Below are 19,987 nucleotides of genomic sequence, written 5' to 3' on the forward strand. Positions count from 1 at the left end.
CCCAGCCAGTATTAGGGGTGACCTGAGATCCTTTCTTCTTTCGATGAGGGGAAAGGGATTAGCAAGCAGCAGTGTACCAGGAACCTAGATGACAAGCCTGGTTTTCAGACATGTTGAGCTTAAAGTATCTGTGGGATGTGGGGAAGAAATGTCCAACAGACCATTTGAATAGGAGGCTGGAGGCCAGGCGCAGTGGCTCATGCCTGTAATCCCAGCACTTTGGGAAGCTAAAGTGAATCACTTTAGCTTGAATCACTTGAGTTCAGGAGTTTGAGACCAGCCTGAGCAACATGGCAAAACCCCATCTTTACCAAAAATCAAAAATCAGCCGAGTATGGTGGCGTGTGCCTATGGTCTCAGCTACTCAGGAGGCTGAGGTGAGAGGATTGCTTGAGCCCAGGAAGCAGAGGTTGCAGTGAACCAAGGTTGCACCACTCCCCTCCAGCCTGGGCAACACAGTGAGACCCTGTGTCAAAAACAAAAAAACAAAACCAAAAAGAATAGGAACCTGGAGCTGGAAATGTAGTTCAGAATTGAACACTTGAATTTGAGAGTCATTTACCTTGTGCTGATAGTTGAAACTAAAGTGTAGGCAAACTGCTAATAGAGGAAGACGCAGAGAGAGAAGGAGAAAGATAAAATCGTGGAAGGGAGTTGAGAAGGGGCCCAGAAATAGAGCAGTGAGAGAGGCAGGAGGAGGCACCTCTGTATTCTTCATCTAAAAGACATCATTGGACAAGCAATATGTTTTGAGTGAGTGAGGAGTAGAGAACCAGAAAAGGATTTCTCCTCTTTTAATATTGCTTTAAAAATATTCTAAGTCAAACAAACCTGAAACTGAGGAACTCTCAATTATCCGTAGAGCATGAATTCATTTATCTGTCAAAAAAACTCATGGACCTTACCTGAAGAAATGAACTATATTGATCTAAGAATTATTTCTATGAAGAGTCCATGCCTCAAAAACAGTTGTGAATTCTGGGTGTTGGAAACATGTTTTATTTTTAATTCTTTATACTTTAAACATTTTTTTTTTTTTTTAAATAGCACATTTGTGTGCAATAGGCATTTGGTCATTTGGCAACAATCACGTGTGAATTGTTGAATTACCAGAGAACCAACATGATTGTCATTGCCATTTTACCTTTTGGGATTTCTGAATTTGGGTTTTTGGGTATTGGTGAATTTGTTTGGGTTACGTTGTATGGCCAGGCTCCTTAACACTCTAGATCGGGTTTGGCAGGCTACTGCCTAAAGCCAGCTGGTCACATCCTGCCTGGGGCTGGATTTTTGTATGGCCTGTGAGGTAAGATGGTTTTTTACCCTTGTTAAGGATAATAAAAAAAAACAAACAAGAACATGTGACAGAGACCATAAGTGGCCCACAAAGCCTAAAATATTTACAATCTGACTCTTTGGAGAAAAGTTTGCCGGCTCCCTTCTTAGGTTATAAGTTGCATGTGAAAGGAATCCAAAATTTCACAGGAAAAGCTCAAAGTGATGACTTCAATTCCAGAATGTCTTGAATGTCTTAACATTTTTAAAGAGTGACTTACCTGTTGAATCAGGAGAACACATTTTTGGTGGTGAAATGAAGACTTGATTGAAAGAGTGCCTTGTATGATTTGAGGAGTGCAGACAGAGGATAAAGGGACTTCTGTATCGTATGATATTTCAGAATAGTTCTGGGAAGTGTCAGCATATTCTGGTACCATTGTTGTGTTTAATTTATCCCAGACAGCCTCAAGTAAACACTAGAATTTGTATGTTGCAGCAAGATATGCAAAGTAAAATCAAATATATATGCGAGATTGTATTATTTTATTGTATTTTGCTGGTCTTCTGAAGAGACTTTTTCTAGTTGCAAAAAATTAAAATCCTTGAGTGTTAGATGTTAGAAACTTTTTGAATTATGTAATTTCTTTATTTCAGTAGTGTTTCATATCACCTCCTTCTGTCTTTGTAATGAGATGTTATCAATCTGTTCTGAGCATAGTTTTTTTTTCAGTCTTGAATCCTCCTTGTATCTTCCTATTCTATCAGAATCTGCAAGTTCTAGGATATAAAAGTTGATTTGAAACAGTTCTGTAACACTAAACAGATGACTGCTTAGTGAGACTCTGTCTAATCAGTTGCTAAATAATTCTCTCTCAAAAGCAGATTTGATATTTACATTTTGATTTTCATATTCTGCTCACAATGTTTGTTGACGGTGTCTGACATTCCCTGCCACTGGATAAATAAAGCCTATTTCCTTTTCAACATTTTAGGCTATTATTCTCATACAAGAGCTAATAAGCAGAAGGTCAGATATATTACCAAACTATGGTCCTGTCTATCAGAAGAAGCCAGGAACCTTGATTAATATGCCTTGTTAACTGATGATTTCAGTTCCATACTGGTAGTGCTAGAATAATTTGTATAAACCAAGCAGTACAGATTCCTTATTTTAGCACTAAGACTTACAAAGGCTTCTTTTAGCAGCCTTTAATTTTGTACTTAGGTATGTGACATAGCCTGTGGCTGTGATAGCTACTGTGAATCTGCAGTTGTTTTGGGATGAAAGGAAGAGGCAGCTGGAAACTCGGTAGCTACATCTAGCTGTCTACCTAGAGAAGGCCTTGATTTCAAGTTTATCTAAACAAGCTCGACTAATCCCAACTATCTAGGGGGATCCACTGTCAAAACAAGCAGCGTGGCCCTGAGGCAAACACAGCTATACAGAAATGAAGGCTGGGGCTTCCAATACTCCGATGACTGCATACTGGAGGCCTTTTTCCCCCCTGAAAGAGGGTAAGAGAGGTAGAATTTGCATAATGCCTTTTCATTGGAAACTTTTGGAAAGCTGACAGACCTTCAGCTTATAGATCTGTAGCCACAATACAGAGTCTATAGGAGAATCCTTGAATGACCTAACCATATTGAAAGAAAATATAAAAGCGTCCAAGTATAGCCAAGTGAGAGAGGAAAAGAGGCTGATGTATTGTCTAACATCTGCTGTACTTCTCGTTAGTTTTGTTCTTTGCTATTCTGTGTGGACTTTGGAGAAGCCTAAGACAGCCTAACATGAATCCTATAATCTTCCTTCTGAATATTTATGTAGCGTGCCAGCTTCTAAGCTGTCCTTTGCGTTTTCCTACTTCCCCCTCATTTTCATGCTCTCAAATGAGGCCAACATTTCAAAAGCTAAATAAATGTTTGTGAATGTTTATAAAAGATTTGCATAAATTTGTCCTTGTCTGACAAAGATCACTTTTTTCTTATGCCAGTTCTGAAAAAAAATTTTTTAAGGTTTTGGTGCTTGTCTTGACAACAAAGTCCTGCATCCCAGAACAATGATTGCTGATTAAGTGGGTATGCAATTGTGACTGAATAGGCTTTCAAGATTCTGAGTAAAAAGACCTATCATCTGAAGGCTGAATTATAGAATTTAGAAAATGTTATCAGAAGTACACATTTAAATCTATTTTTTGGTACCATATCATTAGGTAAGACAAAGCATTCTTACAGTTAAAAATATAGCCACCCATCGTTTAAAAAATTCTCCTGTATAAATTTTAATAATTAGAATGTTTCAATAACTCAGTATATCACTTTTCTTCCCTATGATTGAACATATTTAAAAATAATTTTTAGACCTTTAGGTACTTTTTGGAAACTGTAACTCTACCAGTTGTATGTGTTAATACGGTTACTGGGGTGGTGATCAGAGGGAGTTTACTAGGCAGTCCTTTAAGATATTTGAATGCTCAATCATACCTTGAGAAAATATGAACTACATGAAATATGTGTTAGGGTTTAATTACAGGACACACACACACAGTGCCCAGACACTTATGCGACCGACGGGTGTTTGCTGAATTCGTTTATCTTTTAAAATTAGAATGGATTTTGTGGGGTGGCAGGGGAAGTTGTGGGTAGAGGTGCTAATTTAGTTCAGAGATATTTGAAGATTGGCAGGAGAGAGAGGTAACAGCCAGTTCTGTTAGTCCTTTGGTTGTATTGGTTTAGAGGTTTAAGTTGTCATTAAGGCACAAACTAGAGCCACTTCTCTGACACAGTTTTTATCACATCTGCTAGGCTTGTGTCCCAAGAGGAGACGTCGAGAGCAGTGAATTCAGCATGGGCCCATTATCGACTGCTTTTTCGTGTGTTGTAAAAGGAGTGAGACCTCAGGGAGGCTTGGAGCCTCCTCCCGTGTAATGTCCAAGTCAGATTTGAAGGACTGGTGGCAGGAAAGCTTTGGCCTTGGGGTGTGAATTCTAAGAAATAGAGGCACAATTAAGTTTAAAAAATTCAAGGACTTTGAGCTTGATAATGAAAGATTTTTCTCTAGACTAATGTGAGCAGAAAAGTTGCCCATCTGTGCACATTTTTGTGTGCATTTAAAATATTTAAAGGCTGACAGCTTTTAATATGCTTACAAAATAGTATTTTTATCAGTGCTCTTTTTTTTTTCTTTTCTTTTTAAATAGTATCTTCCTAAGGGCAAGTTGCCTCTTCACTGAAATCATGTTTGCAGTTTACTGTTGGGACCCCTATTCCTTTGGTATATTCTGACTTGTGTCCCCTCCTCCCGCCTTCCTTTTGGAAATATTGATAACATAAATATTCAGATAACAGGAATTAAAATGCTTAAGAAAATGAGCAAGAGAAAATATTTTAGAGTAATCATATTACTCTAAAATTACCACTGAATTCTGATGCCACTGAATGCTAATTGTTAAGAGATCATAACCAAATAATTTGTTCATTTTGGAAGTACAGCATTTGAAGCAAGTGTGAAGAATTTTCTTGCCATTTCATGCTGACCTTATAAATACAGCTCTCTCGTTTTCAACCACTTTGTGTGAGATTTAAAATTAATAAAAGGGAATCTTGGAATAGAGGATATTATGTGATCATGGAACAACTTTGTTTTAGATAAGTTCGAAGAAAGGGGAGGATGCAAAAGGATAAAGTAATTGTATTAAAAAGTTTTAAAAGTAAGATTCTTTTTTTTTGCTTCAGACTTCAAAGGCCATGAAGGTTTATACTTAAAAGTAGTTTCGGAGGGGTCTCTTTTGCTGTCAAAAGCCGCCTTCTTCTGCACTTACTGTCCTCGATAATTTAGGAACTCAGTTTATATAATATATGTTTATAGAATTTGATGGATTTATTATAATTTTACCTTTGAATTACAACGTTGAAACTACATATTAGATATCACAAATTAGCAAAATTATGACTCAGAATTAACTGAAGTTTATAAAAAGTAAACTAGGGGTAAATATTGAAATGTACCAAAGAAAGGAAGCAGACTCTGTAGCATTTGAGCAGCGTTGTTAGAAATTTGACCTGGCTTTTATGTTTGGGTGTTGAAAGGCCTTTCTGTAAAACCTCTTATTCCAGGCTTCTTTTTCCCACTGAAGAATATTAAAATTTGGTTGTAATTACACTATGGGCCTTGGATTTAATTTGACACTTACAGTGAAGGAGAAAAATTTTATTTCCTGTGTTCACGTTTAGGAAACTTCTGATCAACATTCTTGAACTTGGTGCTAATTAAGCCTCCAAGAACAACTGCTTTACCCTTCTTAATCATCAGCATTTAAAACCTTTGTTAGCGTTCATTGGGAGTCCCTGGTTTTAACTTGAAATGGCTTAAAGTAGAAATTTTGTTGGCTTTTTTGTATGTTTGGATTTTGTGTGTGTTCTGTTTTTAAGTTTCAACTTGAGTTTTAAGATCATCAATCAGAGGCTTTTCTTTTAAGTCAGTGGCACTGCTCACAATTGCAGGACTTAGAGGTTCAGCATCTCCCTCATGGTATTAAAAAAAATTTAAACATAGGGAGTATTTTAGGAATTTGAGCTCTGCTGATCTTTTCATCACACACCTACATTTTGAAATGAACAAATAAATTAGATATAAGAAACCCAGGAAACGTTCTCCCACGGTTTCCCTTCCTCTCCCTCTTTCACTCTTGTTTTTGGACAAAGGTAAATCATCAACTGCTACATCAGCTTTCAGCAAGCCACAAAGAGGTTAATTGTAGCTTTACATATTTTAAAATACATTCATTTATTCAAGCTTTTTCTTTTCTTTATTTAAATCTTTTTCTGCACACATTTTTTTCCCTTTGAACTATTGAGAATATGCCTCATCATCTTATGTTCTGTAACTCCAGTGGACACTATAATCACCCTGCACTTTCATCTTTCAGATGGCATTTATTTATGGGGTGTGTATGTCTGTGTCTGACTGTCAGTTGTTTTCATCTGCCAAATAAAACTAATTTTTGTTTATAGGTTTCAATGAAGCAATGAAAACAAAGTATTTGACATCTGGAATGTTGGTTGTTGCAGGATTTCCTATACCCGTCTACCTAGCACCCGAAGGTCAGGGTGAATTAGTTTAGCCTTATCATTAATAATCCCAGTTAACTTCATTGAATTTAGTCTTCAAAGTTTTGCTTCCAGATAGGATTCTATAATATTATACATTTAAAAGTTTACTGGGTTCTTAGGTTCAGTGTCAACTGAGTGTAATCTAATTTCTCCAGATTGGAGTAAATTCGGGCCTTCTGACCAGATGAGAATTAGAATTGGATGAAGTGAATCTAAAGCAGACTGAAATGAATCTTGAGTTCATTGCTGAATTTCATTTGCAAGTGTGTCCAGCATTACATGTGTTAATTTCATATTTTGGTTCAAGAGGCTTGGTATCTTCTTGTGGGGAGAGCTTTGTAGATGCTACTTTTCTACTACTCTATGCAATCTGCTGCTTCACGTATGCATAGCTGAAAGATTTGTGCAACTGCCTCTCTAACGCACTTCCTCCCTGCCCCCTCTGCTCTTATTTCTTCCCACATGAAGTATCATATATTTTGTTAGGAAGAAAAGCCCTTTTGGAATTGCCTATTTCATAAATTGTATGGTGACACAAAAGGATTTAATGCTGTATTCTTGTCTCATTTATTTTGAAAACTTTGCTACTGAACTCACCTTAATCAATGAGCTCACTGTTGTCTCCAATAAGTTTTGTGTTGGATATATTGATTGGGAGGGATTTTAGAAGACCCGTCTGGGGTTTATAATGTCAGCAGTGTTTTGATTATGAAAAGAGTTGGAACCTGGGGACATGGAACCAGGTGGCAAATGTCCTAAAGCCAGTGGTGACATGGTGGACTGGTTTCCTCCTGGGATCCAGTTCATGCCCTGCACTTTAACTGTGGTGACTGGCTACTATAGATTCACTTTTTTGCTCATTAAAATGTTAAAAAATCAAACTGTACATAAAAAGATTTGTGAAAATATAAACTTGGGAATTGATCTGGAGAGCTGGCACACAACCCTCCCCATCCCCTGCCTTAGCAATGAGGTCATTTACATTTCATCAGCTGTGCTGCATCCCCAAGATCCGATTTATGTGGCAGTAGTTGAAGTTGCACCGAGGCTGGTTGTCTAAAAGAGCTTGTGTAGGCAAGAGAAACGGGAACAAGAACAAAAAATTACCATCTACAAAGAAGGTGCCCTAGCCAAAGACACAAGTTCTAGCGAGAAAAAGGGGTTGGTAACTGGTTAATGACTGATGTCCCAATAAAGTTAATATTTAAAGACTGTGGGACACTGCCATGAATGTGCTGCTCAAAATATATTTAAATCAGGATTTTAAAGTTCCCCTTTCTCAGAGAGTCGTATTTTTCATATTCAAATAATTGTATTTTTCTTTGGGAAAAGAGGATAAGGCATGAATGTTTATATGTAAGGAAAACATCTGTATTAAGAAAATTGGTTTATGTAACTTGTTTATTTAATTGGTTTATTGCCGTTTTAATTTACAGAGAACATTGCTTGTTTTTCCCTCCCTCTTCCTGTCCTCCCCTTCCCAAATTAAGAAGTAGATATCTCAGGTCTGAATTTGATAATGTGTGAATATGCTGAACACAGAGTAGATGCTCATTTTTGTTTTTTCTTCTGACAGCACACCACCATCTTGTTTGATTTAAATTGGAATATCAAGCTCTTGTAATATCACAAACATGAAGAAACATATTGTAATGTACCAACATGTGCCTACGTTTGCCTATATTCCCTTCTCCCTCCCCTCCCCCTGCCCCATTGCTTAATTAGATTTATTGCTGTTTGCTTTGGTAAAAAGGAAAGCTGGTGGGTGGTTACACTCAGCTTACATTGGGTATTTTGATATTTGTTCTAATATTACCTGACAGACAAGTTCAAGTTTGGTTATTACTATTGACATTAGAGAGTGGTAAGAAGTTTCTATATTGTGGTGAGTAATAAGTTGGGCATATTAGATTCCTTTGACTCTGCTGTAGAGCACAATGCCATTTCATAGCCATGGGGGTCTTTTCTTTCAAAAATCTTTGAGGCCTTTTGCCAGTGCAACTGCAGCATAGAGTAGAGAAGTACTTTCTGCACTTGTAACTTTTGAGTGGTAAAGGATAGCTGTCTTTGTAGCTGATATTGTCAATGAGTGAGCACTGAATACTGAGTTTTAAAGAATAGCAGATTCATATACTGAAGTTAAGAGATGCTTTCTGTTACTAGTCAAAACTTGAAGTGGAAGGAAATTTGTAAGGAATTTGTGTGTAAATCATAAGGATTTTGTGTATGCGAATTATAGTATATTTTATAATTAATTAACACTACAGGCATTAAATGTTTTATGTGATCTTTTTTCCTATCTTTGCCTGATAATAACATTATGCACTGAAAGATTGCCTTTGTTCTGATTCTGTATTACCTATTGCAGTTTATCTAAGCGTGATTAGTTTATAAACAATGTATATGCCTGAGTGCCACATTATAAATTAATTAATTTATAAATAGTGTTTTTTAGGATATGCTGAGGTGTTCTCATCCACTCTTTTTCACTTCTTAATTTCCTATTCATTTATTATATTATTTCATGACATGCCTTAACAGTGCTGTGATATACATAGTGCCAGTCCAAGATGATATTAAAAAATAGGATATGCTCAATTGAATTATGTAGGCGGAACATGCTCTGGCAGAGCAAGTCAGTGTGCTTTCTGCTTCATTGAGTGGGTTATTAGATTGATGTGGTTTATTTCTTGAATGATAGAACTGGTTTTAAAAATAAATGAAGCGAGAAGCATCAATTCAGTTAGCATTGATAATTCATTATTATTGGTTAGAAAAGTGCTACATTTGTAAACTGATCTTTAATTTATCACTTGGATTAGGGTTTGCAATGGGCAGGTTTGTTTTAATTTGAACCAGCTTCTCAATGACTGAAAAATGTGTTCTTCATTTTGTCTTGAAGTTGGGATTTTAAATACTTAAAAAGCAAATCAAATGCATGAAAGGAATACTTTTTTAAAATTTATAACATTGGTCTGTGAACTTATGATAAGCACCAACTGTGGGCTGTCCAAGTCTGCAGTTAAATTAAGTCAAGCTAAGGAAAATTCTATGAAGGAAATAGTAACTACCTGTCTATGTGGTTAGCTATGTGTATATGTGCTATATATATGAAATGAGTCTTTTAGGGAAAGTCACACACCACTGTATATTGTGTGTCATGTACTTTTGTTGTTGTTGTTATTGTAAGAATTTATTTTATGAATAAGTTGTTGAGATGTCACCTTATTTTGTGTGCCCTAATCCTGAATAATGTGCCTGGCTTTATGTACTTATATATGTATATATATATATTTTTAAAAAAGACATTTAAAGTGGTAGTTTGCTTTAGATTTTAATAAATTACAAGCTGGTGAGTCTGTTCAATTAATTTCAATAAGAATAGTACATACTTAAAATTGTTACAGTTTGGTTCCAAAATAAATGTATGCCAAAAATGGCAACTTCTTTATAAAGTAAGTAAATGAAGTTTTAAACTCTAAAAAATGTAGCTGACAATGTTCAGGGACAATTATCTTCAAGTTGGCTTTCCATTCTGCTGTGATTTGGCCTATTGATGTTGGGAAGCGTTGTCTAATCCCGGCCCCCTCTGTTCCTAGGTAACAGGCAAAAACGGTGCCAGCAACAGCGGCCCTGCCAGGCCAAACCCATGTGGCTCGGTGTTATTCACTCTGATCCATATGGTCAGGCTGGAGATGTTCCCTGGAGGGGTGTTAACACTCAGCAACCCAACCGCCTCCCTCCCTTCAGAGCTTTCCTGCATGGCTCCTGCTGCTTGCCCATGTGTGATTCTTGATTAATTTTTCATTTTTAATGAAGTTTGATCATGTTTATTATTTCTCATGATTGACTGCCTGGTACTCCTCCCATGTAATTGATAAAGCCCATATTTCTTCATCTGTCTCCTCTTTCTTTAGGGTAAAGTTGCTAGATTGTGTGCTGTGGTTAATGTTAGATTTATTGGTCCCATTAGATGTATAAATTATCTCTCTTTCTCTCCACAGGAAGTTCTACAGACTTTGACCAAGTTTTGTTTCCCCTTCTATGTTGACAGGTAGTGTCAGATTTTCAAACTTTACTAGAAAAAAAAGTGTCAATAAACCTGCTATAGAAAATAAAAACCATACCATTCTTAACATTCTGTCTGTTTAACCATGATTTAAGATACCTGTGTTCCAAAGAGAGTTGCAATATTCTCCCTTCCTGGGGTTTTTATTGACACTATCAAAAAGTTTAAAGCTTAGACTTTGCATTGGTTAGTTTGTGAGATGTATTTTGTATGGCATTAAATTTTTGATTTTGGTTATCAGACTTAAACTGTGATTAAGAATGGTTAGTATTTAGTCTGATGCTATTTGTTATTTAAATATGAATATATTTGTCTTAAACAAGTAATATTACTTGACTCCAAAGTTTTGTATTATATAGACTTTGTTTTTCCCAGACTTCAACTTATAATTTAAATCAGCCTAGCCCTATCTTGTTTAAAGGTATTCAGCTATTTAAAGAGAATATTGCTAAATAGTGTTTTATATTTTGTCTAGATGGCTAAGAATGGTATCTGGGGAAAGCAGAATTTTCTATAGATTTCAAGACTTAAAAAGTACAAAACTGCCTAAACATTTCCTTAGTATTTACATTGTGATAAACTGTTTCTTAGGAGCAAATCTAAGAACTCTAAGTCAATTAAAATAGTCTGAGTGTTTTATTTTCTTTTTAACGTGTCACTGGTTAATGAAAATTTTAGAAGAGCTTTTTTTTTTAACTTTATAAACCTAATTTATTAACGATATTAATAAAATGACAATTATTTTATTTTCAAGAAATGTCTACTCGTTTTCATTACAGTTGAAGCATTATTGTTTTACATTCATTTATATGCCCACTTGATTGTTGTCTCTTCAGGTTTCTCTTAATGGAAATTTGAACTATGAAACTGTACATACATTACATCTTTAAAAATCCACTTTTATTGACAGAGAGGTTGTAGAAAATAACTTTGTAAGTAAGAAATGCCATAATATAGTCCAAGAAAGCTGTAAAATTTGTGCTCCTCTTCAGAAAGATTCTATCATGTATTTTAGTGTACCGAAACAAGGCAAAGCCTGTAAGATGTCAGTGATTTAGAGTATATGTGGGTAGTATGCTGCTTGGATCTTTTCTACACGTTGTAATATCACTGTCCTGGTTTATTTGGCATAAACCTAAAGATGGTATGAGATGAGAATTAGTAGCCAAAGGAGTTTAAAAGGGTACTAAAAAGCAACTCTGGAATGTTGCCAGCCACTTCTAATCACTGCTCTCCCTGGTTCTAACATTTTATTTTTTCTTAAGCCAATCAACCATTGTAGTATTTCCATACTCAGACCTTGTAAATCCTGGTACCAGGAATGTTTTAGTAGCAGGTTGATGCTCAAAAAAGAATAGCCTTAATTCTAAGAGGGTCAATCTTTGTAATGAGAGTCCTCTTGTCTCTTCTTTAGCCTATTCCTCTTAAAAATAGCAAGAAAGTAGGGTTTTGTTTAAAGATATTTAATGCAGATTTCACATTTTATATGTATGAATTAGCAGTGTATGAAATCTCCTCCAGCCACTTATGTATGACAAATTATGGCAAAGACATATTTATAAAAAGTAGTAAAGCTGAAATGTTTAAAAATGTCGTTAGGTATTTAACAAAGAAAAATAAGAGAAAACATTTTTACATGACTTCTTGTTAGAGTTGATTTGTTTTGTATAGGTGTTTCTTAATTGACTTTGTAAACTTATAAGAAATGCATAGAGATTAAATCTCTCTCTTTCCCACCAGCACACGTGCAGGTATGTGCATGCATACACACATACACACACTTATATTTCTTTTTCTCTGATTTATACCACACATACACTTCTACTTCCCTACCTGTCTGAGTGATTACATTCTGAAATGGCAGAAAAGCTGAGTCCTTAACTGATAATTCTAAAATCTTTTTTGTTACCAATAATATCTGATTCCTTTTTGTTGTTGTTAGAAATATATTTTTCTTCCAGAATCCCTCTCTCCAAATTATGTTCCCCGAATCCTGTTCTTTTTTTTTTTTTTTTTAAATTAACAAAAGGATTTGAGTATGGGAATGTTTCTTTTTGGATATTTTATTTCTTAATATGTACAATAGTTCTTTCTTACATTGTATTATATTATATACCCTATGAGTGTTAATAACTTTTATTGATACCAAAAAACCACTTTATTTGGGGACTATATATTTTCTTTCTGTTCTCTCATCTTTCCTTGGTATACTTTAATACAGAAGAGATAATAATAATGAATAAAGTTTATTTATAAGAAACATAAGGGTTTCAATGTCTCAGCTTTTTATTAGTTTGCAGTTAGCACTGTCAAATGGATATCTCCAGATTCTGAGATCCACAAAGCCCCCTACATGTGTTTATGATATTGTTTGACTTAGAAAATATGCCAGCTTGGGAGACGAGTAATGCCCCAGGTGATTTCTTTCAAAAAAGAAAGCTTCCTAATCTTTTCAGTATCTCTGCTTTTCTACCCCAAGGAACAGTAATACAACTTTCTGACGTTTCTAGTCTATATCAAGAGTGGGATTTTCACAGTCATCATCAAATCACCTGTTAACTTTGACATCTTGCTGTCTCTTGTTTTGTTTTAAGATTTTTCTTTTTGAAACTAGGACTTAGGAAACATAATAAAGCTGGCAGCTTTTCAAAAGAATTTGCTTCCTCATATATTATCTCATTTTATCCTCCTATCATAAGAGATAAGAGCAGGTGCCATTATCTTCATTTGAACAAAATCTAAGCTGCAGAGAAATCGGAACTTGCCCAAGGTTCTCTTAGCACAACCAGACAAATACATTTTTCAGTAGACCACCTTGCAGGGAAGACCAGTCACCAAATATATAGAGAGGGAGGAAAGGAAGGAAACTAGGATTTGATTTCCTTATCGATTCTAGTCAAAATGCTGGGGGCTGCCACATCACTCTATCATTTATTCTTCCCAGAAGCTCTAGGAGATAGATGATGGCATCTTTTTTTTTTTTTTTACAAAAGAGCAAAGGAAGATTCAGGATGTAGTGCATTGTGTTGGGTAGTATGGGGGATAACAGAAATGGTCTCAGACTTGGAGCCCTGCCCTCCCAGTCTAGTCCAGGAAGTATTATAAAGATATTTTAAACAGTAACCCAAAGGATAGTGAGGTTAGAGAGGACCAAAATGGTCAGAGAAAACTTCTTAGGATTGGGGAGAATTGTGTTGAGTCCGCCAGGACAGGAAGAAGTGGGTAAGTGGAAAGGAGAGTGTAACACCTCATCTGCACTGAACAGCAAAGCAGAGGAGAAGCCCCAATGAGCCTAGAGCTTGTTCAGCCAGAGCAGATGGAGCCTGCTGGGGAGAGGGTGACTGTGAGAACCTGGGCTCTGGCCACAGGAGGCTTTGAAAATGTGTGGGAACAAGACCACAGGATTTTAAAACTGAAATTCATCTGGTTCAAACTCCCCATTTTATAAAAGGAAAACCATGATCCACAGAGGTGAAACGACTTGCTTATGGTCACAATTATGTAATTTACAGGGCTGGGAAAGGCACCAGTACTCTTATTCCTAATCCAGCGTTATTTCTACCCTACACTGTACATGAAGCTGTTGGTGGAAGGAAGTAGTGAAGTGTCAATGTTGAGATCCCTGTATCATTCTCAAAAACTCATTATTACTAATGAAAGTAGTCTCTTAAAAGAAAAAAAAAAAGAAGACTTGTACCATTCCATATCATGTTTGTTACTTGCTTGCCCTTGATAGCTGACAACCAGCTTCAGTTAGTCAAAGCACTCAAGAGATGCATTGGATGACGGAAAAGCTATTCTCTTCCATTTTTGTGTTTATCCTCTTTCAGAACCTGGAAAGTCAGCTACCATTCTGTTTTCCTGTAAATTATACTGGCACACACAAATGAATCATAGTGAAATGCAATGAAATAATCTCTTCAGGGGCAGAGGCATCATTTAATGGTCAGGATGTAACCCTAGATGCAAAAGTGGCTCAAATGCTACTTACCATTTTATTGGGTATCTGTTATGTGCCAGGTGTTGTCCTGTGTTCTTTTCCTGTAATAAAAGGTTACAAATTTGCAAGGTTACCATTATCCTCATTCCACCCAGGAGGAAACAGAGGCTCAGGCTCGATAACTTACCCAAGCTCCTACTACTAGTTAGTGGTAGAGATGCTTGCAGAACCCTCATTTGCCTGACTTCCAACTCCACCATACCTTCCCTGTTTTCCCATACTGCCTACATAAGATACATCACAGCATAAGTAACCTAAAAAACAGTTTTATTTATTTCAAAGGCAGTAAAGCAATGTATACATACTGTAGAGAAGTAGGAAATTGAGAGAAAGAAGAAAATGAAGCCCACACAGACATAGGAATAGTGTATTAACATCTTATCTTCTCAGAACTCTCCTCCGTAGATTCACCCTGCTCTACCTTTCAAACTTGAACCCACTTGGCCCACTGTAGTCCCTTGGTTTAGCTTACACTATAGGTTCAGCTGTGCCCCATGATTATTTGCTACAGTGTTGATGACGATGAAGCAGTTGGGCCTTAATGGACAATGTGGTGGGCAGCAACCAGGAGATCTGGGTTTTAGTTTTGCTTTTACCACTGCTCTGCTCTGTGCTGTGAGGCAAGTGACGTCTTCCCTGAGGTTCTTCATTTTTTCATGGATAAAATGAGGGAATTGGATTCCATCAATCTCTGCTGTTCCTTCTGGTTTTGATGCTTTTTAATTCTACAGTTATGCTTCATGTTGACTTTGTCAAGCTCATGTAGAGGCAGTGAACAGAACTCTGTTCTTAGAATCATCTGGTGAGTTTCTCGAGCAGGTAGGCATTGCCTTCTGTCTCCAAGTATGTCACTTACTGTTGGTCCCCTCATATTTTGGGTCCGTGTCATTCTCACCACTTGGATCTTTGAGCAGGGAAGGTGAGAAACTTGAGGCCTAGGCAGAAGTAAGGTGTGTTTGTGGAAGAAAGCTTCAAGGCTCATGGAACTAAAGGCTGGGAGATGTGGTGGTTTGATGAAGCTTCATTCCTGCCCTATGCTTCATGTGCACTAAAGGAAAGGAAAAGTGGAAGTTAGGTGCCCTGCCATGGACAACAGATAACTGTTTGTGAGCTATAATAAATAGAGGGGGACTAAATGTTTCAGTTCCATCTCTTGAATTTTGTAATTGCTTAAAAGTAGTAATGATCATTTATGTTGTGTACCCACTATATGCTAGTTATCTTGTATACATTATCTCTAATTCTCAAAACCACTCTGGAGAGTGATGTGATGATTTCAGATGAGGTCAGAGAAGTATAGTAACTTGCCTATGCCACATAACTTGCGAGTAACATATCTGGGACTCTGATGTAAGGTCTAGTCCTGAATGTTTTTTCTTCTGTCCTGCATCGTACATCTTTGCCTCTGCTGAATCATTTCCAACAGCTTAAAAGCAAGTTCTGGTGTTCATTCTAAAAATAATAACAACACTCAGTTGCTTTCTGATTCTCTATTTTGAATGAGTTATCTACACACTTCCCTTATCCCTCAGCCTTCTTCAGCCTGTCTTCTGCTTCTGTCATTCAACTAGAGCTGTTTTATCAGGGTCATCTGAAACCTCCATATTGCTTAATTCAATAAGACATTGCTTTTTCCTCTTCTCATCTTTGATGCATCTATACAGTTGACCACTCCCTCTTGTTTATTCTGCGTGGCTGTTCTCCTTTCTTTGGTCTCTTCTTCACCCATATTCTAAATTGGTGTTTCTATAAATTAGTCCTGGATCCTCTTTTGTTTCTCTGAACTCCCTCCCTAAGTGATCCCAGTCTTTACCATGGTGTTAAATACCATCTGTGTGTAGATGACTTCCAAATTTATAGCTTCAATCCAAACGTTTCCTCTGATTTCCTAACTAGTGTGTTCAGCTCTGTACTTGACATTTCTATTTAGATGTTTTACAGGCTTCTCAGACTTAACATATCCCAAATGGAACTCTTGGATCTTCCCCCAAACTTGTTAGTCTTTCCTATCATCAAATGGTAATATTCTGCCTTTTTGCTCCCCAATTCCCAGTCCATCTGCAAACCTGTCATTCATATCTGCTATCTATAACTTGAACTATCCATCCCTCTCCATCTCTGCTCTCCCTACATGAGTTAAGCCACCATCCAGTCTCACCTGGACTACTGCAATTGCTTCCTGATTGTTTTCTCCACTTCTACATATACCTTCTTCCAAACTGCTCTCCATGTAAGTCACATCATATATTTGAAGTATTTGAAGTTATAAACCAGACTGTGTTTTTCTCTTAATCAAAATCATTCAATGACATTCCATTGCCTCACCCTCACCCAAAAAAATATCTGAATTCTTTACCATGACCTGTGGGACTCTGTGTGGTTTGGAGCTTGCTTTATCTAGCAGCTTCATGTGATGCCCTTCCCCTTTGTCTGCTGTGCGCTAGCAGTACTCCTGTCCTTTTGGTTCCTTGATCTCTGCATAGCTCTTTTCTTTGCCTGAAACAGCCCAGTGCCCTATTTCTTGAGTGGCTGCTCCATCTCATCTTTTGGTCAATATTGTTGCCATCCCTTGAGAACTGCCTCTGACCACGTTATCTCAGTAGGGCCTTTCTCTTCCATTTTCTTCTATCTTTATTCCTTCTTTGATTTTGTAACAACACTATTACAAGCTGTAGGTTTCGTGGTGTACTTGTTTATCATTTCTCTCTAACTAGACAGAAAGCCTGCAAAGGCAGGGGCCCTGTCTATATTTTTCAGTGTTATATATCCAGAACTTGTTACAGTGCCCAGTGTAGTTGTAGGCTCAATTTGCAAAATGGATAATGAAACCTAAAGTGAAGCTCACATGTAAAAGTTTCTCACTGGGAGACTAGAATCAAACTGTTCATCCTCATGCTTCATACCATTCATGCACTGGACCTGTAAACAACTTCAAGATGAAGCAGAATGTTGCTGGAGAGGCTCTGAATGGCTGGTAGGCATTTAAAAGGCAGCATGAAGGTTTAAGTCTGTGGCTCAAACAGTCATTGCTTTTCTCCCTTGTTTTTTATATTCCTAGGCATGGGACGCTACGAGAAATGCATCTAGGGCTGGTCTTGGCCCTGGTCTCCTGGGTTTATTTCTGGAGATCCTCAAATGTGGTCTCCCTGCCTTAGGAAAAAATATGTTTTTTTGCTAAGACAACTATCTGAATTCCTCGCATACCTTAGTTTCTTAAACTGAGTTGAAAGCTTCCCAGGGAGGATTTTCATTGTGTTTAGTGCAGCGTGGCAGAACGGAAAGGACTTTGAACCAGAAGTTGGATTGGATTTTTGTTCTAGTCCTGATTACCTTGGAAAACAAAATGAAAATAAACCCTAAATATCAGTTTTCCCACCTGTGAAACAAGAAAATTGGGTGAGATGGTGAGACTCCAGGAAAGCAGACCCTTTCCCTGGAGTCATTTTTATGGAGAAATAGTGAACACTCTCATAGACTACCCCAGCAAGTAGGAGAGAGAGAATGATAAATTCTTTGGAGATTGAGAACCCTTTAAGTTATGCTGTTTGACTTCCCTTGCCAGACTTTTAGTTTATTGGAAATTGTCCAAGAAAACAATCTTTTAGAGTCTACTGATTTTGGGCTTTTGTTGACTTCTACTTCACCCTAGTAGGAATTTAAAAAGTGAATCAATTGAGAATAAGTACCTCCTTGTAAGCTGTGGCACCCCAGAAAAAGAATCTTTTTCACTGTAATGCAAACATCAGTCAGTTACGCACCCGGAGGATTACTCTTTCCTGAAAAATACCCAACAGATGAGAGAGAGAGAGAGAGAGAGAGAGAGAGAGAGAGAGAGAAATACAGACCTCTGCTCACAGATATTATAAAGCTGAATCAGGAGGATTCTAAGTAAATGCCTGGCTTTTAATACGAATTTTAGTTTTCACAGTTGGCAACAGCTTGCATCCCTCTTTTTGATTGTTCCTACTCTGGACTGGCCTTTATACTAAGTTCTTTTCCATTTATTCTCAAAACATCATATGGGTTGGATGGTAGTATCTCATTGTTATTCCAGGTGAAGAAACTGAGGTGCTTAAAGGTTTGAAGTAACTTGCTAAATTAAGGCCCATTTAGTCAGTGATTGAGTTAGGATCTGAACCAGGTAAATGAGTAATGATTCTTTCTTTGAATCTGTGGTGTAAACACATTCTCAGCATTTTTAATGGGAGTAAAAAAGAAAGTAGGAAATTAATAACATGCAATTCACAAATCAGGTGCATTCATTCTTTTTCCTGGAGACCCTGGGTGTTTTCTTTTCATCCAGTCCTATCAATACCCTTCCTTTCTAGGATGATACTTACAGAGAGTATTCATTTTAAACATTCTAGAAGTGAAATCGAAACCTGAGTTAAAACACCGAATAATTGTATTTTGCATGATCACGTAGTAGTGTTTCTTAAAGCACAACCTTATTTGTAACTTAGAATCATCCAGACCTGTTGCTTTAAATATTTTAATAAAACAGGATTTCCCCTCCCCCATTGAGGCCCACTTTTCTCCCCAATCACTTTAATTATGTGAGCTAGAATGCTGTTTCTCACACATCTTCAGTTCTCAACCTTGTTAAAATTAATCATATAATCCCCCTTTAAAACATAGTATTAAATCACCATAGTAACACAGTATCCAAGCTTTATAGATAAAACATAACAGCCATAAGAAGGTAGCATTTGGTGTCCCCTTGACGGCTCTATAACTTTTATAGAAATGTGTTCCTTCTCCTGGCTGTGTAAGGTGGAGGGATAGCATTACTTACACCTGCTTTATGACCACGTTGCTTTTAAATTGCCACCTTGTTTTTGTTCACCTTCCTAGTTAAATAAGGAGAGTGGAACACTTTTTCTTTCTGAATGATTTTCTTGTACACTCTAATCACTCTCTAAGGGATGGAGTTGTCTCCTTAAATATGAACAGGCAGAATCCATTGACCTTTGTATTGGAATACCTTGAAATTCCTTTAATTTTAATTATTTATGTGGCTGTATAAGGGAGTTTTAGAAAGTCCACCCTATCTTTGAAAGCTTAATTCATATCATTTCCAAAGACTCAATAAGAATTCTACCTTTGGAAAAAGCTTGGTAAACCATGAGTTTTAAATTTCTTCTGATGATTTATAAAGTAATTGATAGCTGATAGCATAGATTTGAATATTTTACCAATTTGAATATTGTAAAATACAGTGAGTTGATGAGTCCCTTTGAATAACTCAGTGTCAAATTCTAGCATTTTATGTTAGTATAAATTCATGTATTAGAATTTGGATTTTTTAACCAAAAATATTTTAATCTTCAGAGAAAAAACTCTTTTCTTCTTTTTCTGAGATAATTGCAGTAACTTACAAAAATGGATATATATCTTCAAAGCATTTCTCCTTAATGGGAAATTTAGTTTTATAGGACCTAAACATTTAAAGGTGAAAAGAAAATTCTATTTTGTTGCCTCTATAAGACAAAGCTGAATCTAGCATAAGGTAGGGAAACCCATTCACTCTT

General features: G+C 36.7%; 1 protein-coding gene across 5 annotated transcripts in view; it reads left to right on the forward strand.

Moving 5' to 3' along the window:
• DENND1A (DENN domain containing 1A) overlaps nt 1-19,987 on the forward strand; it is a 545,115-nt gene that overhangs the window by 154,201 nt on the left and 370,927 nt on the right. For all 5 annotated transcript variants that reach the window (XM_037745641.1, XM_017548402.2, XM_017548407.2 and 2 more), the window contains one exon: nt 10,392-10,441. In XM_037745641.1, the coding sequence (XP_037601569.1) occupies nt 10,392-10,441 (50 nt within the window). The remainder of the gene's footprint in view (nt 1-10,391; nt 10,442-19,987) is intronic.

The sequence above is a fragment of the Cebus imitator genome, unplaced genomic scaffold (genome assembly GCF_001604975.1).
Source record: "Cebus imitator isolate Cc_AM_T3 unplaced genomic scaffold, Cebus_imitator-1.0 Scaffold206, whole genome shotgun sequence".
Lineage (NCBI taxonomy): Eukaryota > Metazoa > Chordata > Mammalia > Primates > Cebidae > Cebus > Cebus imitator.